Below are 25,722 nucleotides of genomic sequence, written 5' to 3'. Positions count from 1 at the left end.
AGGTCTTACAGGGCTGGAAAGTAAAGTGCTCAAAAATAAAACAAAAGCAACAAAAACTCCCAATGGAGAAATGTCAAATGGACATATGAGCCAACTGAAAGAGCTCCCAATATACAATGCTAGTACAATTTAAGCAAGAAAATGAATAATGTAGTACTGGATTATAACCCAAAGTATAAATACCCATGAATAAATAACCATGAATACTTATATAAATAAATGATTAAATATATAAATGAGTGGGGGAGAAGAGACAAATTTCATATACAAAAGAATTCCAAATAATTTATGTATGTAAACCCCCTTCATGGAAGTGGAGAGTAACTACCCCCTCCTTACATGTGACCTGTGCATAATGACTTCTTTCCAAAGAATACAGTATGAAGAGAGAGAAAAAAGAATAACGTTATAGTGGAGAAATCTGACAAACACTACCTCAGCAGGTGTGATCAAAGTTAATATTATTATTTTAAAATCACATTAATAACATGTTTCCTTGATATGAGGAGAATGTCATTTCACCTATGTGGTCGTCTTCCTTCCCAAAACCCATAACTCCAGTCTAATCATGAGAAAAATCATCAAACAAACACAAGTTGAAGGACATTCTACAAAATACATGACCGTTACTCCTGCAATCTGTCAAGATCATCAAAAACAAGGGAAGTCTGAGAAATTGTCACAGTCCAGAGGAACCTAAGGAGGCATGATGACTAAATGTGACATGGCATCCTGGATGGGATCCTGGAACAGAAAAAAGGATACTAGGGAAAACCTAAAGAAATCAGAATAAAGCATGGACTGTAGTTAACAATAATGTATCAACGTTATTTTGGGGGAAAGGATCCAAGATGGCAGAGTAGATAAACACTGTGTCTGCCTCCTTGAATGACCACATTAAATTTACAATTAAGTTATAGAATAATAAACCTGGAGAATCATCTAAAGTCTAGCTGAACAGAAGTCCTATAACTGGGGATATAAAGAATCCACATCAAGACTAGTAGGAGGGATGGAGATGCAGAACAGTTTGGCACCATATCTGCCTGTGGTGGTTGAAACCACAGGATACTTTTGCCATGGAGGTCCCCCCCAGGAGGAGTGAGGGACTCCAGCCCCACACCAGGTTCTTCAGCTCCAAGTACCAGTGCCAGAAGGAGAAGGCCCCACAACAGCTGGCGGCGAAAAGCAGTGGAGATTCCAACCATTTGGGTGAAATGGCGGGCTGTGGGAAACCCTGACATCCTCTTAAAGGGCCGATGCACAGACTCTCTCACTCGCAGGTACTCATTCTGGGTGCCAGCAGAGGGATGGTTACTTGGAAGGAGTCAGAGACATACAGGGAGAGGCTGAGTTGTGTGGCTTCAGACTGAGGACCAGAGGAACAGTTGCAATTTCCCCTGTGTAGAATCCTCCTTCCTTGCAGCCAGGAGTTGGGCCCCATTTTTCCTGTGATGAGCCCTCCCCAACATGGCCAAATCTAAATCTGAATCTGTACTGGCCTGGTGAGCTCCACTTGCTCCACCCTGGTGACTCCCTGGGACCCCACCCCAACCAACTCATGCAATGCCAGAGCCAGTGCTGCCCATGTTGCACTCTTTCTTATACAGTTCTCAGGCGTTCACGGGTCCCAGGCATGCAACAGTTGGCTTTGGTGTGCTGGGACATTTTGCTGAGTAGCTCCAGGCTCAGCACTGGCACCAAACCAAATAAACACAACTTATCCCACCCTGGTGACCTCCTGAGACCCAGCCTTATACAACTTGTCAACTGCATGAGTTTCTATCAGTGGCAGAGCCTTATGGGGGTGGGGAGCTGGCAGGCAGCAGGAGGCCTCAGACTGCCCTGAGCTATTTGCAGAGCTATGCCAGGCCTGGAACTGGTGACAGCTGTCCTCATTTAACACGTTGCGTACGGCGGGGTTTAAATCCCTCATACCCCTCTGTTCCGGCAGGTTTTTAAAAGAAACTACTTTAAAATGCATTCTTCTCTTTAAAGCATAAATGCTTCTATGTCATTTATTATTTTTCTATGGAATTTTTTAGGATTTACTCACCTATGATGTTAATAATCCCTCCTGGTGTGATACTGCAGAAAGCAGCTTCCTTTGTTATGAACGAAACACAAATAATTCAATAAAATGTGCAAAGTAAAAAGAGTCAACAGTAAAAACGAGAATTCTCATTATCCGTCCTTAACGCATGGCTCAGAAAAAACGAAGATTCTCGTGATCCGCAACGTGTTAACAGCCTGACCTCTCCCAAGCACTTCCAGGGCCAGTAAAGGGAACGACCAACTTCAGATCGCTTTGTAGCTTCTACCAGGTAGTCCCTGACTGGTCACTGGCAGTAGCTGATGTGGACCAGCACAGGAGACCCTCCCAGGAGGCCCCAGAACCAACACATCTGGAGGTCGGCTTTGGATCACAGCAGAGTACCACCCAATTAGCCCCATAAGTTGCACACCCAAAGGGCGGTCTCAGCAGACACCAGAGCCATGCAGGTGAATCCTGCTCTATGGGGTAAGACACGCACATAGCAGCCTATAAGATGTGGACATGGCCAAAGCCTATAGCCAGTCAGCCTGAGGGTCAAATTTTATCCACTGTTGTGCCAATAGTGATCAAGTCTCAACTATAATAGAAGAACACACACAATTTACACAAGGGACACTCCTGGAACATCTGACTCAGATGACCAGGGAGTTGAACCACTAGGCCTCTACTACATAAGGTCATCCAGCCAAGACTGGGAGACATAGCACATCTATCTAATACATAAAAACAAATACAGAGAGGCAGCCTAAAATGAGGAAACAAAGAAATATGTCCCAATTGAAAGAACAGAAGTAAACTCCAAAAAAAGAACTCAGTGAAATGGAGGCAAGCAACTTACAAGATACAGAGTTCAAAACAATAGTTATAAAGATGCCCAATGGTCTTAGGGGAAGAATAGATTAATTCAGTGAGAACAAAAACAAAGACATAGTAAGCATTAAAAAAGGAAATAGAAACCTTAAAAGAGAACCAGTCAGAAATAAAGAATACAATAACTGAAATGAAGAATGCACTAGAAGAAATAACCAACAGATGAAGAAGAGGATCAAATCATCAATTTGGAAGACAAGGTAGCATAAAACACCCAAACAGAACAGCAAAACAAACAAAGAAGCACACAAAAAAACAAAAAACAAGATAATGAGGATAATTTAAGAGACCTCTGGGACAATATCAAGCATTACAACATTTGCATCATTGGGGTACCAGAAGGAGAAGAGAGAAAGCAAGGAACTGAGAACCTATTTGAAGAAATAATAATGGAAAACTTTCCTAACCTAAGCAAAAGAAATAGACATACAAGCTCAGAAAGTGCAGAGAGTACCAAACAAGATGAACCCAAATAGGGCCACACCAAGAAACATTATAATTAAACTGGCAAAAGTTAAAGACAAAGACAGAACCATAAAAGCAGCAAAAGAAAGGCAGCTAGTTACTTACAAAGCCGCTATCATAAGATTGTCAGTTGATTTATCAACAGAAACTTTGCAGGCTAGAGGGATTGGCATAAAATATTCAAAGTGATGAAAAGTAAGGACCTACAACCAAGGTTACTCTACCCAGCAAAGCTATCATTTAGAATTGAAGGAGAGATAGCTTCCCAGACAAGAAAAAAGCTGAAGGAGTTCATCACCACCAAACAGTATTATAAGAAATGTTAGATGGACTTCTTTGAGAGGAAGAAGGGGGTGAAAAAAAGAACATAAATATGAAAAATAAAATGCCAATAACTATGTGCCTATTAATAATCACTTTAAATGTAAATGTATTAAATACCCCAATCAAAAGTCACAGGGTAAGTAGCTGAATAGATAAGAAAACAAGACCCATACATATGCTATCTACAAGATATCCACTTCAGATAGAAAGACACACAGAGACTGAAAGTACAGTGATGAAAAAAGATATTTCATGCAAATGAAAATGAAAAAAAGCTGGGATAGTAATACTTATATCAGATTTAAAAATATAAAACAAAGACTATAATAACAAAGAGGGATATTACATAAAGATAAAGGAATCAATCCAACAAGAGAACAAGACCCCTGTACACATTTATGCACCCAATATAGGACCACCTAAACATATAAAGCAAATATTGACTGGCATGAAGGGAGAAATTGACAAAAATACAATCGTAGTAGGGGATTTATCACCCCACTGACACCACTGGACAGATCTCCAGACAGAAAATCAACAAGGAAACAGTGGACTTGAATGATACACTAGTCCAGATGGATTTAATTGGTATTTTTAGAGCATTTCACCCCACAGCAGCAGGATGTACATTCTTTTCAAGTGCACATGGAACATTTTCCAAGATAGACCACATGTTAGACCACAAAACAAGTTGCAAAAAGTTTAAAAAGATTGAAATCATATCAAGTGTCTTTTCTAACCACAATGAAATGAAACTAGAAATCAGTTACAAGAAAACACTGAAAAACATGAACATATGGAGACTAAATAACATACTACTAAATAATGAATTGGGTCAATGAGATCAAGGAAGAAAACAAAAGATACCTTGAGACAAATGAAAATGAAAACACAATGACACAAAATCTATGGGACACAGCAAAAGCAATCCTAAGAGGGAAATACCTGGCAATACAGGCTTATTTCAAGAAACAAGAAAAATCTCAAAGGAAAATCTAACCTGACACTTAAAGGAACTAGAAAAGGAACAGCAAACAAAGCCCAAAGTGAGTAGAAGGAAGGACATAATAAACTTCAGAGCAGAAAAAAAAAAAAATAGAGGCCAAAAAAATTACAAGAAATCAATGAAACTAAGAGCTGATTCTTTGAAAAGATAAATAAAATTGATAAACCTTTAACCAGGCTAATCATGAAAAAAAGAGAGAATACCCAAATAAATAAAATCAGAAATGAAAAAGAAGCAACAACTGACACCACAGAAATACAAAGGATTATGAAAAATATTACAAACAATTATATGCCAACAAATTGGACAATCTGGAAGAAATTGATAAATTTCTAGAAACATACAATGTTCCAAGACTGAATCAAGAAGAAATAAAACAATCTGAACCAACATATTACTACTAACAAAATCGAATCAGTAATGAAAAAACTCCCAACAAACAACAGTCCTGAACTGCATGGCTTCACAGATGAATTTTACCAAACATTCAAAGAAGAATTAACAGCTATCCTTCTCAAACTATTCCAAAAAATATAAGAGAAGGAAAATCTCCCAAGCTCATTTACAAGGCCACCATCACCTTGATTCTAAAACCAAACAAAGACATTACAAAAAAAGATTATAAGCCAATATCCCAGATGAACATAGATGCAGAAATCTTTATCAAAATATTAGCAAACCAAATTCAGCAATACAATAAAAGATCATACACCACGATCAAGTGGGATATATTCCTGCGATGCAAGGTTGATTTAATATCTGCAAGTCTATTAATATAATACACCACAGAAACAAAATGAAGGATAAAAACCCTATGATCATATGAATAGATGCAAATAAAGTATTTGACAAAATCTAGCATCCATTTACAATAAAAAACTCTGAAAAGTGGGCATAGAGGGAACATACCTCAACATAATAAAGGCCATATATGACAAACCCACAGCTAACATCATACTCAATGGATAAAAGTTAACAGTGTTCTCCTTAAGACGAGGAAGAAGACAATGATGCCTACTTTCACCACTTTTATTCCACATAGTATTAGAAATCCTAGCCACAGCAATCAGACAAGAAAAAGAAATAACAGGCATCTTATTTGTAAAGGAAGAAGTAAAGCTGTCATTACTTTCAGATGACATAATACTATACAGAGAGAACACGAAAGATTCCACCAAAGAACTATTAGAACTGATAAATGAATTCAGTAAAGTAGCAGGATACAAAATTAATATTCAGAAATCAGTTGCATTTTTATACACCAATAATGAATTATCAGAAAGAGAAATGAAGAAAACAATCCCTTTTACAATTGCATCAAATTTTTTTTAAAACAAACCTACAAATAAATTTAACCAAGGAGGTAAAAGACCTGTACTCAGAAAACTATAAGACACTAAAGAAATAAATTGAAGACGATACAAATAAATGAAAGCGATACAAATATACTGCACTATGGATGGAATCATTAAAATGTCCATACTACCCAAAGCAATCTATAGATTCAATGCAATCCCCATCAAAACACCAATGGCATTTTCACAGAACTATAACAAGTAATTGTAAAATTTATATGGAGCCACAAAAAACTCCAAACAGCTACAGCAATCTTGAGAAAGAAGAACAAAATTGGAGATATCACTCTGCCTGATGTCAAACTATACCACAAGGTTATACTAATCAAAACAACATTGTATTGGCAAAACAAAAACAAAAACAAAACAAACAAACAAAAAAAACAGCAACAACAACAACAAAAAAAACAGACACATAGTTCAATAGAATAGACTAGAGAACCCAGAAATAAACCCACGCTTATATGGTCATTTACTCTATGATAAAAAAGGCAACAATATACAATGGAGAAAAGACAGTCTATTCAATAAATGGTGTTGGGAAAACTCTACAAATATATGCACGCAAATGAAACTGGACCACCTTATTTCATCATATATAAGAATAAACTCAAAATGGGTTAAAGACTTAAATGTAAGACCTGAAACAACAAAACTCCTAGAAGAAAACATGAACAGTAAACTGTCTGACATCGCTCTCTGTAATGTATATTTTTGGATCTATCTCCTTAGAGAAAGGAATCAAAAGAAAGAATAAACAAATGGGGCTACATCAAATGAAAAATTTTTGCACAGCAAAGGAAACCACCAACAAAATGAAAAGACATCCTACTGAATGGGAGAAGATATGTGCCAATGATACATCTGATAAGGGGTTAATATCCAAAATTTATAAAAACCTCATACAACTCAACACCAAAAAAATAAAAATAAATTAAAAAATAAACAAACAAAAAACAATGTAAGAAATGGGCAGAGGACCTGAGTAAACATTTTTCCAGAGAGGATATACACATGGCCCATAAACATATGAAAAGATGTTCAACCTCACTACTCATCAAAGAAATGCAAATAAAAACCACAATGAGATACCACCTCACACCTGTCAGAATGGCCATCACCAATAAATCAACAAACAGCAAGTGTTGGCAAGGATGCAAAAAAAGGGAATCCTTGTGCACTGTTGGTGGGATTGCAAATTGGTACAGCCACTATGGAAAACAGTTTGGAGGGTCCTTAAAAAATTAAAAATAGAACTACCGTATGACCCAGAAATTCCACTTCTGGGTATTTACCTGAAGAAATCCAAAACAGTAATTTGAAAAGATATATGCACCCCTATGTTCATTGCAGCACTATTTACAATAGCCAAGATATGGAAGCAACCTAAGTGTCCATCAATAGACCGTTGGATAAAGAAGAGGTGGTATATATGTACAATGGAATATTATATTACTCAGCCATAAAAATAGAATGAAATCTTACCAATTTTGACAACATGAGTAGTCCTAGAGGGTATTATGCTAAGTGAAATAAGTCAGACTGAGAAAGACAAACACTGTATGATCTCAGTTATATGTGGAATCTACAGAACAAAATAAACAAAAAAATGAAAGAGGAAAAGACCCATAGATATAGAGAACAAACTGATGGTTGCCAGAGGGGAGGGCAATTGGGGAGCTGGGTGAAAAAGGTGAAGAGTTAACTACAAATCGATAGTTACAAAATAGTCATGGGGATGTGAAGTACAGCACAGGGAATATAATCAATAATGTTGCAACGACTATGTATAGTGCCAGGTGGGTACTAGACTAACAGGGGGATCACTGCATAAATTATATAAGTGTTTAACCATTATGCTGTATACCTGAAACTAATATAAAATAATATTGAATGGCAACTGTAACTGAAGAAAAATAATTTTTAAAAATATCTCTTGCTTGAAAACATAAATGTCCACTACCCCATGGAAGTGAATCCAGACTTAAAAGAAAACCCTTACTGTTGCCATCAAAGCCCAGAAGGTTCACAACCACCTCGATAGCCATGTTTACATTGTAAAAAATTATAATGGTTGCAAGCTGTGGTTTTAAAATTTAATGCTGTTCTAAATGCCTATAATTTCAGGTAGTCTCATTTGGAAATGAAAGCAATATTTTCAGGTATCCAATTTATTTGTTCTAGGCTTGTCGACAGAGTAGGATAACCGAGCCATAGAACGAAAGAAGCAAATTTGGGGAAGGAGCCATAAAGTTGACATATGTGGTATTCAAAATTAAACAATCCTCATAAACCCATATCTCCCATGCTGCATCCTATGAAATGTGAATTTTTTTCCGTTCCTGATATTTATAAGACTAACATTTTCCTCTTAATGTTGAATTAATAAGGTTATTTTCATTTCATTATGCATGCTTTAAGGGGATTTTCTAATAAATTCAGTTCTTATCAGTTAGACGCATCCTTCTGTTTTACATTTTGTCTCCTGTGTGGCCCTTTGTTTTCTCATGAAAATTACAACTTCTCGATTAGGTGAAGAAATGATTTTGTGTTCTCAAACCCAACCCATTTAATGTGTGAGCAAATCAGAAGCAAGCAAAGGCTGCTGCCTCTTTGTTTGTTGTGTTAACAAATTAAAATATGTTACTCTTTTGGTAATATAGGGTAACCCTGTCCTTGGGGTCCTCACTCTGGCTTCTTTCCATCTGGCTCTTACTTAATTTGCTAGCTGGGATCACTCTGGTCTCAGATTCCAAAATCATCCGGGGCTCCACTTAGGTGAAAGCCCTTCTCTGTTGGAGGAAATGTATTGAACTATTCCATCCTTTCCTCCAAACTGGCCATCATTGGAGCTGGTAGCAAAGTCAATGCCACACAGAAATAATTTCAGAAACCTCTTAGAAATTGTTCTCCAAGGGCAGCTGTGCATACGAGTGCTGTGCCCTCAGTAACAATTATACACCAAAGGGAGAGTAGGGTCCAGATAGAAATGGTGAAGCAAGAATATGTAATCACATTTGTTCAAATATCCAGATAATTGATTTAATAAAATGGATAGCTGCCATGATGCTTCTGTTGGTAAGACTTAAATATCATAGAGGACATGTGTCTGCTTCAAAAACAGCATGTCCCTTGCTGCCAGAACTGGTTTGGTTTGACTTTTGATCCAGCCCTTATGTTTCTGCATAACTGAGAGATTTGGCAGAATAAGAAAAATGAACACTTTTATCGAACTTTTGAGTTTCCAAAATACTTTAATATCTGTGATCTCATTTAATCCTTACGACCTGTGCTGTATGAAAAGCCAGAATTACCTTCTCTATTTTACAGCAAAGGACACTTTGCCCCCCAGCAGGTCATGAACGAATAGCTGAACTAGTGAAAAAGTAGCTGTGAGACTAGAATTCAAATCTTCTGAATTTAATTTTTAGGGTTTTTGTCCTACACTAATGCTTTTATTTTTTCTTGTGGGGTCTGAATTCATTTGATTGTCTGATGAGATGTCTCCTAAAAAGAGAGAGCATGTGTGTGTGCATAAACACACACAATTTTGCTATAATTTCAAGAGATTCACCATTATCCCCAGATTAATAAACACTGTTGAACACTGTGTCATGTCTGTAAAGGTGACAGAGCAAGAAATAAGGAAATTCTGAGGTAAGGCAATAAGCACTGTGAAGATGAGAATTAAGACCAAATTCCTAACTTCTTGTGCCAAATTTTCTCTCTTCTCCTGGAATATATTATCTCTCAGAGGGAATGGCATATCCTGAAATTAAATGTGTTAAAAATACCCTAGGGAGATATATGCAAAAATGGGAACATGTTGATGGGAAAAAAAACACACCCAAAAAAACTTGAGAAGCTATAAAACTGAAATAATGGGAGGAAGGGTAAAATAAAAAGGAATAAAAACAATGGTCAATTAGACACTCTTCATTCATGAACATTGCGCAACCAGTATATTGTGCGTATTTATGAAATCTGTTCAGGGGTGAGGGTGGGACTTGTGATGAAAGTAACGTGGAGGGATTTGAGTGCGGTCAACCAAGTAGGCTCATCACACATGACCTGGCAGGATTCATCCCACACATCAGTTACATCTCTAGCTATTTCCTCCTGTAAGCCCTGGAGAACCCATGCTTTTGGATAAATAACTGCTCATGCTGAAAGCGTGTAAGCCATTTCTTGGCCAGGGTCCCTGTCACTGTGACTGGACCCGGTGACAATATCTTGCTCTGCCTGTCAGTTCTCATGGACATCCTTATTCCCAACTTCTGGACAGACACTGAATCATCACCTTTCCTGCTCTGAGGTCTTTTAGGTCTGCCAGATTTAATTCCCTGCCTGCCTTGACTTCCTTCTTTGGTGTAATGTCTCTGGGTCGACTGCCTGGTTCTAAATGAATCGTCTGCCTTGTTCTCCAGGTGTGATTTCACTGAGTTTGTGCCCATTCTAAATGGCCTGAGCATAACTCCAATGTTGTATGTCTCTGGATTTTCTTGGTCCCAGTTTGTCTCTTTGATCTGTAACTGTCCGCAACCCTGTAGCTGCCTCCATCACCACACCAATACTACCATGACCTTCTCCATCAGCCCCTGGTGACTCATCCTGGTAGAAGATTTTGGAGGGAGTTCATCTCCTCTCTCCAAGCTTGGGCTTCTAGGAGATGGAGTTGGAACTGGGGGCTGGAAACTGGAGGTTGGGGGATAGGGAATGAACAAGAGGGTGAAATGAAATCAGGTGCTGGGCTAAGATTTGCAAAATAAATGAGAAAACTAGACCCTTGAGCAAAGGTAGAAAACATGGTTCTTAGGTTCTCTGGCCAACTATCTCCAGAAATTCCCTTGCCAAGCATCCGGGCCAGACTTCCTTTCTTAAATTGGTTCCTGGCTCCAAGAGACCCTGTCTTAACACTGGTTATGTCTGCAAAAGAAATTGTTCAATGTCTTGATCAAGGCTCAGGATATCAGAAAGGACATCTGTCTGCTGAAGTAATTCCAGGATCAAGTTAATAATTTTGAAAATTGATGGGATTAACAATAACAAAAACTGGTACTTTCAGCCCAGTTACCTAAGTTATTTTAATGATGACATTTGTCTCTTCAGTGATTCATCATTAGCTTGGCACTCAACCAATAGATGGTCCAATCAGATACTGTCTATACCTCCTGACACTGAATCAAGAATTGCTGTTTATTCATTTGGCTGTATTAATTACCAATTTGTGCTTGGTCAATTGGATAGATCGGTGGGTTAGATACAACCAGTTAATTCAAGATTTTTTTCCTTTAAAGAAAAAAAAGCCACACCAACTACTTTTGGTGGATTTTTTTTTTTTTTTTTTTTTTTTTTTTATCACATGTACCTAGTCTACGGAAGAAACCACTCTTTATAACACGTTTAACTTCATGGAAGTCAGAAACAAAATTCCAGGTCACCTAAGTGACCTTGATCTGACAAAAGATGTGATCTAAAGGTAAGACAAGAAGGATGAAAAACAATTTACACTCATATATGAGTAGAATGCTGGTTGATATGAACCTTATGCCAAGAAAATATCACATCTATGTTTAATGTGCTCATTAACTGGCCTCTTAGTTTTATAAAGAAATATATATTTGTAGGTTAATTCCTGATGGTTTTGAATAAAATATCAATAAATTCCAATCAAAGAGAAAATGTAATAGCGACTCACAGAATCCGCACAGGACTGTCTGGAAGAGGTTCTGTGATGATTATCTCCAGCACACTCTTCGTTATCTCTTTTTGCACGAAGAGCTAACCCCAGTGTGCATTTCCTCTAGCTGTAAACCAGTGATGTCTTTCAATAAAAAGCATATAGTAAACAATGATGTTGGTATCCCTTGCGGTCTCACTTCCTTCCTTTCATAAATATTTCAGTTTGGGGCAATAATGCTACATAATTGAAACAGAATTCTAAAACCATGTCTACCCAAAGTAATAGAATTATGCTTGAACCATTTTGACTGTCACCTCTCCCTGAGCTGTTAGGCAAATAGGATTTATTCCTTGTATTAATTTGAACTATAGTTAATCGCTGCTGGTTATTTGGAGCTTTGTGTGTTGAAGGACTCTCTGAGGCTATGACTGGTCTCAGCGAGAAAGGGTTCCATAATTGATTAGTGATGTCTGCCATGGACACAGGGCATTACTGCACAGAGCATTGTTACAGCCTGTTCTAGCCACAAAGAGTGACTGACTGCAATGCTATGTAAAGAAATCACATTCCAGAGATCCAACTAAATATGACTGTTGAAAATGGCTCAGTACAAGTTCACCCAGGAAACACACAACTGAAATGAGTTATTTTGTGACTCAATATTCATCTGGGGATACAGAACTGCTTTATGTATGTTGGGGGGGGGGAAGAAAAAACAAAACAATCTAACCTTACTCTTAAGATTGCTACAATAACAAGACCAATTGGTGAACACACAATTCTACAGATGATGTAGAATTGTACACTGGAAACCCATATAATTTTAGTAACCAATGTCACCTCAATAAATTTAGTTTAAAAAAATAACATGACCAATTCTAACAGCAGGTGTCTACATTTTGGAGTTAAAAGTATAAAAATGCATGCACATTCACCTGTCATTGCTAATGACCTTGCAACAAACATGAAGGAAATCACTTTTGATAGTTCTAGATGATCAGAGTAGGAAAGCGGCCCTTTAAAGGAGGGATACTGAGCTCACAAGTGGCCCACACCCTAGACTCTTCAGTTGTTTTCAGAATGTCTCCTCAGGTACTTTGAATCTGCTAGGGCATCCTTCTAGTAGTGAAACTCATGCTCTAATTGAAATACTCTGTGTCCTAGGGAGCTGGTAGACTGGAGCGGAGGGAGGTGGGGGAACGTGTCTGAAGTTCTCTTGAAAAGATACTTTTACTTTCCAATTTCTGGTGTCTTACTTACCCTAGGCTGCCATGGCAAAATACCATAGATTAAGTGACTTAAGAAACAGGAATTTGTTTCTCATGGTTTTGGTGATTGGAAATCCAAGATCAAGGTAGCAGCAGGGCTGGTATCTGGTGAAGACTCTTGCCGATGGCTGCGTTCTTGCTGTGTTCCACAAGGCAGAGAGAGTTCTGGTCTCTTCCTCTTCCTCTAAGTTTACTAATTCTATCCTTGGGTCCCAACCGCATGACTTCATCTGAACCTAAATGACCTACATAAACCTAAAAGCTCTACCTCTAAATACCATCACATTGGAGGTTAGAGCTTTAACATATGAATTTGGGAGGAGGAAACAAACATTCAGCTGATAATATCTGGTATGTGGTAGAGAGAAGGTAGTTCCATCCAATCTAAGTAGGATTTCAGAATACAAGTCAAAAAGTATAATTTACTTGTTTATATTTTGGGGTCCACTCAGTGACTTACTGGCTGGCTGATGAGATATAGGTTTAGAAGAAAGAGTCTGGAGGACATAAATTCTTGTGTACTCATATAGTTCTGAAATGCCACAATTCTAGTGTTCAAATTATGCATGATGCACACTTCCTTAACTCCATCTGTAGGTGGGGAATGTCAGGGATAGACATTGCCTTTCCTTTGCTTCTTATTGGGAATCTCTCTTATTTCACTAGAGCAATTGCTTTGAGCCTTGAAAAGGGTAGGGAAAAGACCAATCATTTCCAGTATAATCTAAACTGGCATTCTCTATCATCTCTCTAATAAAAGATAGTGGTGAACATGGCCTCTCTCCTTTTCTTTTCATAATGTTTTATACAGAGCACATCACCCTTCCATTAGTAGGTGTTATAGGTTGGATTGTGCCTCCCCACCTTCAAATTCATATGTTGAAGTCTTAACCCCAGTACCTCAGAATGTGACCTTATTTGGAGATGGGGTCTTTAGAGAAGTAATAAAATTAAAATGAAGTCATTAGTGTAGACCCTAATCCAATATGACTGGTGTCCTTACAAAAAGAGGGAAATGTGGACACCAAATTGCATACAAGGAGAACATGATATAAACATGAAGAAGGCCATGTATAGCCAAGGAGACAGACCTGGAAAAGACCCTTCCCTCACAACCCTCAGAAGGAACCAACCCTGTCAACAGCTTGATTTCAGACTTCTAGCTTCTAGAACTGTAGGTAATCAATTTCTCATTTATAAGTCACCCAGTTTGTGGTGTTTTATTATGGAGCCTTAGCAAACTAATATAGCTGCTAATGAAAAATAGATTCAGACATCTTGTGGACTGAGGTTTGGTCCTAATACATTTCTATTTAGAGACTGTGCTATGATATGTGGATGGTCTTAGCTGTTTATTGCGTTGTAATAAACCATCACAATACTTGGTGGCTTAAAACACCTAAAACAACAATCTTTCACTTCTCATGTTCTGTGGGTTGGATTGGGCTCAGATAAATGGTTCTTCTGGTCTCACTTGGGTCCAATTCTCTGCTGCATTCAGCTGGGAGTTCAGTTGGGAATAAGATGCCAAAGATGGCATCTCATCTTCAAGAATCTCTCTCTACATGGCCTATCGCCATTCAGTATTCTGGGTAGCTCAAGCTTCTTACATGGCGGCTAGATCTCAAGCATGCAAAAACGTTGCCAGGCCTCTTACTAGCTAGACTTGGAATTGGTACAGTACAACTTCTGCCCCATTCAAGTCCAAGTCAAACCAAGTCACAAGGCCAGCCTCGTTTCGAAAGGAGGACAGAAAGATGGCAACTCATGATAGGAGGAGCGACCATCATTAATCTACCACAGAAATGTGATTAGTTCCCCTGCTGTTGCTGGTGCTCCCAATTCCTCTTATAGCTATTCCCCCCATGCCTTGTAACTGGTTTCACCTACAGGATCTGTCTGAGACAGAAAGCATGTCAGTGGCTTGGACCATCATCCTTTCGATCTCAATGACACTCTCAGTCTCAATTAAGAACTAGCTATGGCTTCCAGCCCCTGTGTTGCTCCTCAAGTCGCCTTTGCTGTCAGTCACACAAGGGAACAAACCACCAAATTGAACCTCTCCATGTGCCTCCCCATGTTGGCTCTGTTGGCTAAATCTTTGACCATAAATTTCTTATTCCAGTTCCCCATTATTACTCTGCCAATACCTCATGCCACCACCAAAATTGGGGCTCTTCCCCTAACAAATCCACTCTGCTGGTTCTGTGAATAATTGCTGAGGTCACCCAATCTTGTGCATCTATGGTATTCTATCTGAATGGATACTGAGTTTCTGACAATTTCCAAAACTGGTTGAGATTGATGTGTTCCTTGCACATATGGTAAGCTTGGCTGTACCTTTGTAACAGTCTTCAACAGCTGGTCATTACCCTCTGACCTTGTCCCATTCTGGTGTGGGTTTTCATGCCAGGAACAAACTCATCTATAGCTGCACTTTCTTCCAGCAGCTTCCAGCAAACTAGGGGGTCCTAGCCTAAATTCTATATTTAGAGGCACCTTGATGACATCAACTATGAATGGCCACTTGTCTTATCTCCCACATGTTGATCTGTCCAACCCCTCCCATCCCCAGCCCCCAGTCCCCAGCTCTCCTCTGTCATGAAACAGAGCAGGGGATGTGTCAGGTCATTTCGAGGAAGGCAAAACTATTTCTTCCACTTAAAACTTTGGCTATGTTGATCAACTGTGAGGTCGGCTGTATCAGTTAGGACCCTTCTAATTGCAGAAAGAAAATTCAATAAAAATGAGCTTAATGACAGGAAGGATATATTGGCTCTGGTAACATAAAAGTGCAGGTGTAGACAGGCTTCAGATGAAGCTAGATTCAAGGTTCAAATGCTGCCAGCAGGACTGTGTTTCCTTCATCTTTTGGCTCAGCCTAGTATCCTGCTGGCTCCTTTCTCAGGCTTCTTATGGGGCCCAAGCAGCCCTGGGTTCTGCCTTCGCAGGACAAGACAGCTGGCACAGTGACATGCTTACCTCCTCCCAGGGGAAAAAGAGAGCATCTTTCTCAGTCCTGCCCACGTAAGTCCTGTGAGCCATCTGATTGGATGAGCTTTTGCGTCTGGCTTACTCTAGCTTTGTGCTAAGGAGTTGAGATGTGTTGTTCAACTTAAATTTGGGTCATATGGAACCTCACACAGACCTCAAGGAATGAGAGTGATGGATGAATAAAGATCAGAGACTATGGCTGAAAGAAAGAGGAAAGAATGTTGGGAGGCAACAAAAAAATGTCCACTACGTTGAGAGAAACAGCATATTACAAGGCATGTTCCTAAAATGCTTAAAAAGCTGCAATAATGGGCTTAAATTTACAAAATTAGCTAAAATATCTATAAAGTATTTCACATGGATGTAAAAAGTCATCCAACTAGCATAGGTGTGAAAAAGACTCTAGTCAACTATCAGCTCAGTATGTGCCAATAAACTGATTTGCCTATCAGTAACAATAACAAAATCCAATGTACTCTAATTTTCTATTAGAACTATTTAACATTGGAATTTATGGCCTTAAGAGACAGTTTCTAACTTGTCACTAGGTATGCTAAAGCAGAAGTCATATGATCACTCATAAGAATGCCATTGAAGGAATTTGGGGATCACAGACTTGCTCATTCAGTCATTTATTCATTCAAGACATATTTGCTGAATGCCTATAGAGCAGGCACAGATCTCTTGTAGCATATGCTGAGACAAACTTTGGCATGCAAGCTTGTTTTCAGGGATCAACACCTGTGGAAATGGGGGAGGAAGCAGGACTGGGCAGATGCAATACAGACCCATCAAAGCCATTGGCTTTAGGGAGCTCTGGAACTTTGGAGAAAACATGGACCATCAGAGTTTCTACATTGGGCTGAAATAGCTGGGACTTTATATCCTCAACTTGATTACTCTACGGATGCCAGGGAAGGAAGGCTGTGTTCCCAGAAGAGGCAACTTTCTACAGCTGAGGCAGACCCTAGAAGAACTGTCAGCTGGAGATGAGTTCTTTGTGTCTACTATAGCCTACTGTGTACCAAGCACTGTTCTAGGTATTGAGGATACAACAGTCAAAACAGACAACAAAGTTCTAACAAGAGCAGGCATTCTAGTGGGAGGTGAGAATAGAATTTCAAAAACTATCTAAATGAAAGTGTATCTGTTAGTGGTAAGTGCCACGATGGAAAATGCCTCATGATGGAGGAAAGACAGATCATGATGGAAGAAGAAATGTTGGGTAGCGGTGTGAAGGTTGTGCTATCTTCATTAGCATGGTCAGGGAAACCTCTTTGATAAGTGGTGCTTAACTAGGAACCCAGTGAGGTATGAGAAAGAACCCTGCAGATATCTGGGGCTTGAAGGGGTTCCAGGCAGACCACAAATGCAAAAGCTTTGAGGAACAGCAAGGACACCAAAGCGGCTGGAGGGAGTGAGTGAGGAGAGAGTTGTTGGAGATGAGCATAGAAGGATAGCAGAGGACCAGATCGTGCAGGGCCATGGAGCCATGGCGAAGACTCATGGTGGGAAGAGACAATAGAGATGGCTTGTTAGAAACATGTCCTCCACTTAGACCCCCCTTTTATAGAGGAGAAAACCAAATTCCGTGGAACTGATATGATTAGTACAAAGTGGCATAGCTAGGTAGAATCCCTAGAGAAAGTCAGAATGGAGACAGAAAATACATGATGTATATATGAGGTCTAGCAATTAAGTTAGTGAACTTGCCACTGTGTACTTCCATTGGCAGTGCTGTACAAACAGATTGGTAAGGCTTCATAACCTTGGTATATCAGTGTCTCACAGCTGTGTTCCTGTCAACTTGTGGCGGTGTCTTGCTGAGTGGCGTTCATTATTGTTGTTGCATATTTTTGTGTGCCATCGTGAGAATATCTGAGTGTGAACTAGAGCAATGAACAAATATTAAATTTCTTGTTAAACTTGGCAAGAGTGGAAGTGAAATCAGGGACATGTTAGTCCAAGTTTATGGGGATGGTGCCATGAAGAAAATGGCAGTGTACAAATGAATTAAACGTTTTTCTGAGGGGAGAGAACATGTCATTGATGAAGAGAGGTCAGGGTGGCCAATAATGAGCAGAACTGATGAAAACAGTGCAAAAATTGGTCGAATTGTGTGTCAAAATTGTCAGCTTACTGTGAGAAGCATAGCAGATCAAGTAAACATTGATAGAGAAACCGTTAGGAAAATCTTAACTGAAAACCTTGGCATGAGAAAGGTGTGTACAAAAATGGTCCCAAAGTAGCTCACCGATAAACAAAAGCAAAGGAGAGTTGAAGTTTGCCAAGACCTTTTGGAGATACAAGATGATGTTTTGGGCCATGTTATCATTGGTGATCAAACATGGGTGTACCAATACAACCCTGAAACAAAGCGTCAAAATGCACAATGGAAGTCAGCCAATTCTCCATGACCAAAAAAGTTTCGTCAGTCCAAGTCAAGAGTCAAAACAATGTTGCTAACCTTTTTTGATATCAGAGGGATTATTCATTATGAATTTGTGCCAACTGATCTAACAGTTAACCAAGTTTACTACTTAGAAGTACTGAAAAGGCTGCATGAAAAAGTTAGACCTGAACTTTTGGCCAACAATTCATGGCTCCAACATGGCTCACAACAATGCTCCAGCTCACACGGCACTGTCTGTGATGGAATTTTTAGCCAGTAAACAAATTACTACAGTGGAACAGTTATTTGTCCCTACTTACCTGATCTTGCCAGCAATGACTTCTTTCTTTACCTGAAGATAAAGGAGATATTGAAAGGAAGACATTTTGATGACATTCAGGACATCAAGGGTAATACAACAACAGCTCTGATGGCCATTGCAGAAAAAGAGTTCCAGAATTGCTTTGAAGTGTGGACTAGGCGCTGGCATCGGTGCATAGCTTCCCAAGGGGAGTACTTCGAAGGTGACCGTGGTGATATTCAATAATGAAGTATGTAGCACTTTTTCTAGGATGAGTTTGCGAACTTAATTGTCAAACCTCATATATTAGGATGCTTTGGGCTGCATCAGAAACTCTAGATTCACACAGGATTCAATGAAAGGAAATTTTATTATTTCACATTACTAGAAGACCAGTGTTGGGAGACCCCTGGACTTGGTTCCATGAGTGGCTCAATAATGCTTGTTTCATCTTTCCATCTGCCATCTTCAGTGTATCAGTCAGAATGGGGTAGGACATGCTGCAATAACGGACCCCAATTCCAGTGGCTTTAAGAAGATATAGTACATTTTCACTCATACTACATGTCCATGGTGGGGCACTATTTTTATTGGGTGGGGCCTCTTCTCACTGTAGTCACTTACAGGCTGACAAAGCCACTTCCACATAGACTATTGCTGGTCACTATGCCTGAAGAAAACAAGAACTTCAGAGTATCTTGAAGTGGAAATTAGATGCTCCGCTTCAGAAATAATGCACATCCTATCTGCTCATGACTTGTTGACCAGTAGTACTAAGTCACTTTCTACTTCTACTCACAAGTGGACCCAGAATTGCAATTCAACTATAGGTTTGGACGGCAGAGATATTTAGTGAGCAGCACTAATAACTATTAAATTGAATATCAGCTTCAACTAATAACTGGTTTTGGCCACTCTGCCAACCCCCTGCCTCAAGATCATAACATCCAGAGAAACAACACTCAGAAAAGTAGAGGAATTACCACTAGTTTTAACAGCAAGGAAAATCTCCCCAGAATCTCTCAACAGTTCCCTCACTTTGTATTGGCCAGAACTGGATCACATGTCCATTCTTAACAAATCATTGGCAAGGGGAATGAGATTATTATGGCCGACCCAGCCCAGCTGGGATCAATCTTCCAGAGCCAGGGATTCAGTCACTTTCCTTGAGCTAAGGGCTGTCTGAAGTTGTTGTAGGTGTTGAAAAAGATGATTTTTCTCTGGCACTTTTTAATGAATCAAATTCACAAAGGAAGGACAGCTCCATACTGTCAACAACAGGTATCAAAACTAGAAGGAGAAAGTAGGGAAATGGATGTTGGTAGGCCGCCAATCCGGACTACTATAAGGGGCAAATATTGAGGGTTAGAAGTGTCAGTAAAGGCATTAAGAAGCACAAATTGGCAGTTACAAGATAGTCATGGAGATATACGGTATAACATAGGGAATACAGTCAATAATATTGTAATAACTGTGTACGGGGTCAGGTGGGTACTAGACTTATCGGGGGGGATCACCTCATAAGTTATGTAAATGTCTAACCACTATGCTATACACCTGAAACTAATATAATATTAAATGACAACTGTAATTGAAAATAAAAAAAGAAATATAGTGTACTACAGTAAGCGTTGGAATAAATAATCCCCTAAGATCCTAACCAACTCTGCGATACTCTTATTTTCTGTGAGTCTGTTGACACTACCATTTATGAGCACAGGGGTTCAGAACAAATTGTGGGTGGTGGCTGTCTGAGGAACCAGAGTAATTTCCCTTACTCAGTGCCATTGATCAAATCTTGGTAGAGTCCCATAGGAGCAAGACACATTTCTACCCGTTGTGAGAAAGCTCCTAGATATGAAATGGGCAATTCTGGGCCAATAAAGAGGAGGTGAAAGCTTTGGGTAGAGGAAAGGAAGGGACTGACTTAAAAACTGCGCATAGTATGAGGGTAAAGAAAATGTTGTGATCACTAAATATACAGAGGGTGCCAAAGAAATGTATACACATTTTAAGAAAGGAAAAAACTACTAAAATTGTAATGCTCAACTCGCAAACTGATAACAATAGATGAATACAAGCCACGTTTGACTTCTGCAATTACACGAGGTGCTCAAAATGGTTACCATCATCATCCAGACACTTCTGATTACGGCGAACTACTGCTTGAGCAACGCTGACCAAAGTACTCACTCGTATACATTCTTTCGGCACCCCCAATATATGCCTATGTTATGATTCCCCAATGCATATGCTTTTCTTATCTGCTCTCCTGAGCTTGAAACCCTTGTGCTGGGGTTTCACTTGGAGCTCTTAAAGGCACTTCAGCATACCATCACCACCGCTGTCCCGAACCTGCTTTTTTGACTATGCTTGTCATCTCCACTGTGGGCACCAACTGAGCCCAGTAAGGTACTTCATCCCTTCATTGACTTTCACCTGGATTGTCAGAGCAGCTTCCCGATTGCTCTTCTCACATGCAGTGTTCCTTATTCCAGTTGACTTAGAGATCCAACGAACGTGAAAATCTGACAGTGCCTTCCCCTTGCGTAAAGCCCACTAATAGTTTCTCATCGACTGTGGAATAAATTCAAGTTCTTTGGCAGGAGATACAATGTCCTTTTGCCAGCTTTACTTGGAAGACTCCCTCAGAGTTTATGCTAATCTGCTATATCCCCTGCTCACACAGCCTCCCTATTTCATGTCTTCCTGATTTTGCTGATGATGTTCCATCTGCTGGAGTGTCTTTCCCCTCTTGTTTGCTGAATTAACTCAATCATTTTTTTAAGATTCTGCTCATGACTGTATCGAGAAAGCTACCGTGGACTCCCACCTTTTGACTCCAGGGTTAGGTTGGTGCCTGTCATGTGCTCTCAGAGCACTCTGTGCCACCTTTATCATGGGACATAACCACAATAAGGTGATCATTTGTTTATCTGTCTCCCCAAGCTCCCCCTCCTTGAGGAAAGGGGCTGTTTTTTTCATCCTGTTATCTCAGCACTTAGCACAATGCCTGGTAGAGAGTAGGCACCAAATAAATGGTTCTAAAACAGAATCATTAAGAAGAGGGTGGCAGCTGAGATGAAGTTGAGGGAATGGGAAGAAGTAAAGACGAAGAGGCAGGGAATGGAGAGCTAGCAGCAAGTGGGAAGTTGCCAGGGGCGTTTGTGCATCTACCATCCTAGGACCAGTGTCTCCCTCTGGTGCCTTGGAATCTGGGTTCCAGATTCAATTTCTCCATTCTACAGTTCCAACAAGAGGTTCTCTGTCTTTCCCTAAGGGGGGAATCCTTGATTTGAGTCATGCATGAGTGGGACTGAATGGACAGCCTTGGGGACAATCTCTACCCCCAACCCCCATGGGCAGTCTAACAACCTGCTCTCTGCCTTCAACCTAAGCTCTCTGGGCACTTGCACACAAGGCCAGGACAGGAAGGCAGGATTTGGGCAGTGGCCGTTGCTTTTTGTTCTCATTTCCCCCACATACGTCACCCACATACGCCAAAGATGATGATTGTGACTCCCTCTTGGGGTAACATCATGGCTTTGAGAGTTACAGTTAGACCTGAGCCTCTTTTCACAGACCAGACCAGCAACTTTACAGGAAAACAGCCCTGTCCACTCCACTTCCCCCCTTCAGCTACAGCAGAGGGATTTCAAAGCTGAGTCTCAGAGAACTTATCTAACTCTGCCTCAATGCTCTGGAAAAAGTGGAAAGAGGGAATAAGAAGAGTCATTCAACAGCTGCGGCTTTCTTGTGCCTGTGCACCTGTTGGAGGCAGGGCGGGAGCAGAGTGCTCAAGGGGAAGAGAGTGTAGGTCCTGCTCACTGGCAGCCCAATAACCTCACATGAGCCGCTTCACCCCTGGTCTCAGTTTAGGAACCTGTAGCAATGGGTTTGACCTCTTCTCTCCGCAGCGAGCGTCGCCACTAGGGAGAAGCAAAGGCTTGCAGAAACCCCAACTCCAGCTCTGGCAGCGCACAGCCCAGGACCCGCCTCCAGGGCTGGACGGAGCAAAGGCAGGGGAGGTTTGGTCTTCTGCGGGCCGGCTCCAGAAGGGGCACTCCCTCCCAAGCTCCCGGCCCCTCTTCGCCCGCCTGGTTCGCTATGTTGATTAACGGGTGTCCTGGGCTTTGGTGACGCGGAGCTTCAAGTGCCGCGAGGGGGGAGAAGCAGAGAAGAGCCCTCCTTCTCCCCGGGCTCCGGAGCGTGTAAACGTGGGTGGCGGTGAGCGGCTGCCCTCCCCTTCCCTCGCGGCGCTCCCTTGTGTGCGGGAGTGTGAGTGCGTGTGTCTCCCTTGCTCCTCTCGCACACGCTCCGGCACCAGAGCAGGCGGCGAGCCCGCAGCTCCCGGCTCGCTCGCTTCGGCCGCTGAGCTCCCGCCTGGCAGCCGCCGCCTCTGCAGTCGCAGCCGGGCATGGTGAGTGAGTGAGGTCCAGCGACCGCGCTCCCCGGCCAGCTGCCCGACCCCAGCCGCAGCCGGCTCCGTCCCGGGGAGCCAGCCTGCGGCGGGAGCGCGCTGCCGGGCCGGCGGCGGGGGGCTTGGGCAGCCGATAGGTGTCCGGCGGGGGCGGCCGGTGCGCCCTCGGTGGCCGGCGCGCAGGGCCGCCGGGCCCCGTCTTGGGAGCGGGGTTCGCGCCGTTCCCGGCCCGGAGCCTATAGCTCCTCGAGGGCTGCGCGCTCCCTCCCTGCCTGCCTCTTGTCTCCCTCCTCCGGGAGCGCCAGTCGCCCCACCCCGTGACCGGCTCCCCGTCTTGTCCCGCAGGACCCGCCGGGACAGGACCACGTCGCCGCCGCCGCCGGGAGCCGCGCTCCGGGTCCTGCCTGAGCCGATCCGTGCGCGGGGCCGCTCCCGCTGCCTGCGGGGGATGGGGCTGCCCTGGAGGCGCGCCGAGCCCGCAGGGGGAGCGCGGAGCCGGCGCGCAGCGTGAGAGCAGAGCAGCCCGCGCCCGGCCGGTCTGTGCGCACCGCGCGCCGCCGTCGCCGCTGCCATCGTCCGCGCCTCGATGGCGCCATCGCCCCGGCGCCGCTGACCGCCCCGCACCGCCAACCCGGCCCGCGCTGTCGCCCTCGGAGCCCGCCGGCCGGGGCAGCGGCCTGCCGCGGAAGCCTCCTCGCGCCCTCCCGCCCGGCCCCGCCATGGCGCTGCGGAGCCTCCTGCTGCTGCTGCTGCTGCTCTCGCTGGAGTCCCTGGACCTGCTGCCCGGAGCCCACGGCGCCCGCGGCCGTGCAGCCAACCGGACCCTGAGCGCCGGCGCCGCTGCCGTCGGGGGCCGGCGGCCCGGGGGCGCGCTGGCCCGGGGCGGCCGTGAGCTGAACGGCACCGCCCGAGCGCCCGGCGTGCCGGAGGCGGGGAGCCGGCGGGGACAGCCCGCGGCGGCCGTGGCGGCGGCCAGCGCGGCCGTCACTTACGAGACGTGCTGGGGCTACTACGATGTGAGCGGCCAGTACGACAAGGAGTTCGAGTGCAACAACAGCGAGAGCGGCTACCTGTACTGCTGCGGCACCTGCTACTACCGCTTCTGCTGCAAGAAGCGCCACGAGAAGCTGGACCAGCGCCAGTGCAACAACTACCAGAGCCCGGGGTGGGTGCAGACGCCCAGCACCAAGGTGGTGTCGCCGGGGCCCGAAAACAAGTACGACCCGGAAAAGGACAAGACCAACTTCACCGTCTACATCACCTGCGGGGTGATCGCCTTCGTCATCGTGGCCGGTGTCTTCGCCAAGGTCTCCTATGACAAGGCCCACCGCCCTCCGCGGGAGATGAACATCCACAGGTGAGAGCCTTGGCCGGGTGCCCCCCCCCCCCCCGGTGTCCCCCGCAGCCTCATCCCTCTGAACGTGCTTCCCTTGCCCGCACCATTCGTGGCATCACATGTTTCTGCTGAGTCTCTAAAGTCAATTTCACCCTTGCTTCTTTGACATGCAATAAATCTGCGCCTCTTGTCCCCGCTTCTCCATTTCTTCAGAACCCGGACACATGTTCGAGATAGCAGGGGCATTTACAAAGCAAAGTAAGGATTGGTGGAGTCCATGAAGTATGAGTGTAAGAATTTTACAAAATCTGCAATCCTGGATGGGGATCCAGGGTTTAGTTTTCATGGCATGGAGGCACTTTGGTGTAGGCTCTTGTGACATTTGCTTTTCTGAGTCAAACCAGAGCGTCTTCAATGTAGGAAACTGACCAATGTTAGAACCTTGCAGAAAAGAGTACCAAGTGATTTAGTGTGTGAACTGGATGGTGTTAGAGATGGAGGAGATATGTAACGGATGCCTCCTGGGTGAGGAAGGAATAAAGATGTATCTGTCCCATATTGACCAAGGGCAGGTGGTGTCTCGTAATGTAAAGCAACTGGGTTGCTTGTCTTTCCTGCTGAGCCTGGAGGATTTGTTCTCTTAAACCCTGTAGGCAGGACTCTCTGAGTTAACACTTCTTGCTGTGTGAAAGCTGCTGGGCATCTTTCACTGCTTACATGAGGGAGGCGGTGGGAGGCGGTGGGGGCTGCCTCCTACCAAAACTTATACCAAGAGCTCAAAACATGGTAGTCCCTGATTTCACCCTGCCTCCAACCCGACTACTCTAGCTGCCAGTGAGCCCTTTGGGAAGTCAAAGCCCAGAGAACAGGAAACCAGCCTCTTTTTACAACTCCAGGAATGAAGCACCCAGGGGATATAAACTTAGCTCTGCTTCCAGTCCCCTTGTGATGGTGAATGGCTCACTCGATGTGGTTCAACAGAGTCCTTTTAGGGGACAAATCCTTCCTTAGGAAAAGCCTCCGTTTCTGGCATTTGCCCTAGTAACCAGGACCACCCCCCCGCCCCCAGATCAGTCCTGCTTCTGAGTTTGCCCAGGAACCCCTCACCCTGAACCATACACCTTTAGCTCATCACTGCACTCTGCTTGTTATCCTTTTGGCCTGAAAGCCTTCTTCCCTCACTGCTGTGGTCATTCATCACCTGTACCTTGATGAAGAGAGAGAGGCAGACAGAAATTTCTAGGCATGATTT

The 25,722-nt window shown here is 42.8% G+C and overlaps 1 protein-coding gene across 4 annotated transcripts in view; it reads left to right on the top strand.

Moving 5' to 3' along the window:
• The first annotated feature begins 22,742 nt into the window (after positions 1-22,742).
• The window catches only part of SHISA6 (shisa family member 6), a 305,553-nt gene continuing 302,573 nt past the window's right edge, over positions 22,743-25,722 (top strand). For 2 of the 4 annotated variants that reach the window (XM_074319591.2, XM_074319590.2), the window contains exons 1-2: positions 22,743-23,134; positions 23,480-24,491. In XM_074319591.2, the coding sequence (XP_074175692.1) occupies positions 23,854-24,491 (638 nt within the window). In that variant the 5' untranslated portion in view covers positions 22,743-23,134; positions 23,480-23,853. The remainder of the gene's footprint in view (positions 23,135-23,479; positions 24,492-25,722) is intronic. The other 2 variants (XM_074319589.2, XM_019755213.3) reach the window with 2 other exon arrangements.

Source organism: Rhinolophus sinicus, chromosome 12 (assembly GCF_057876585.1).
Source record: "Rhinolophus sinicus isolate RSI-liver-muscle chromosome 12, RSI-T2T, whole genome shotgun sequence".
NCBI classification, from domain to species: Eukaryota; Metazoa; Chordata; class Mammalia; order Chiroptera; family Rhinolophidae; genus Rhinolophus; species Rhinolophus sinicus.
Note: the sequence above shows the minus strand (reverse complement) of the source record. Positions and strands in the feature narration are given on the sequence as shown.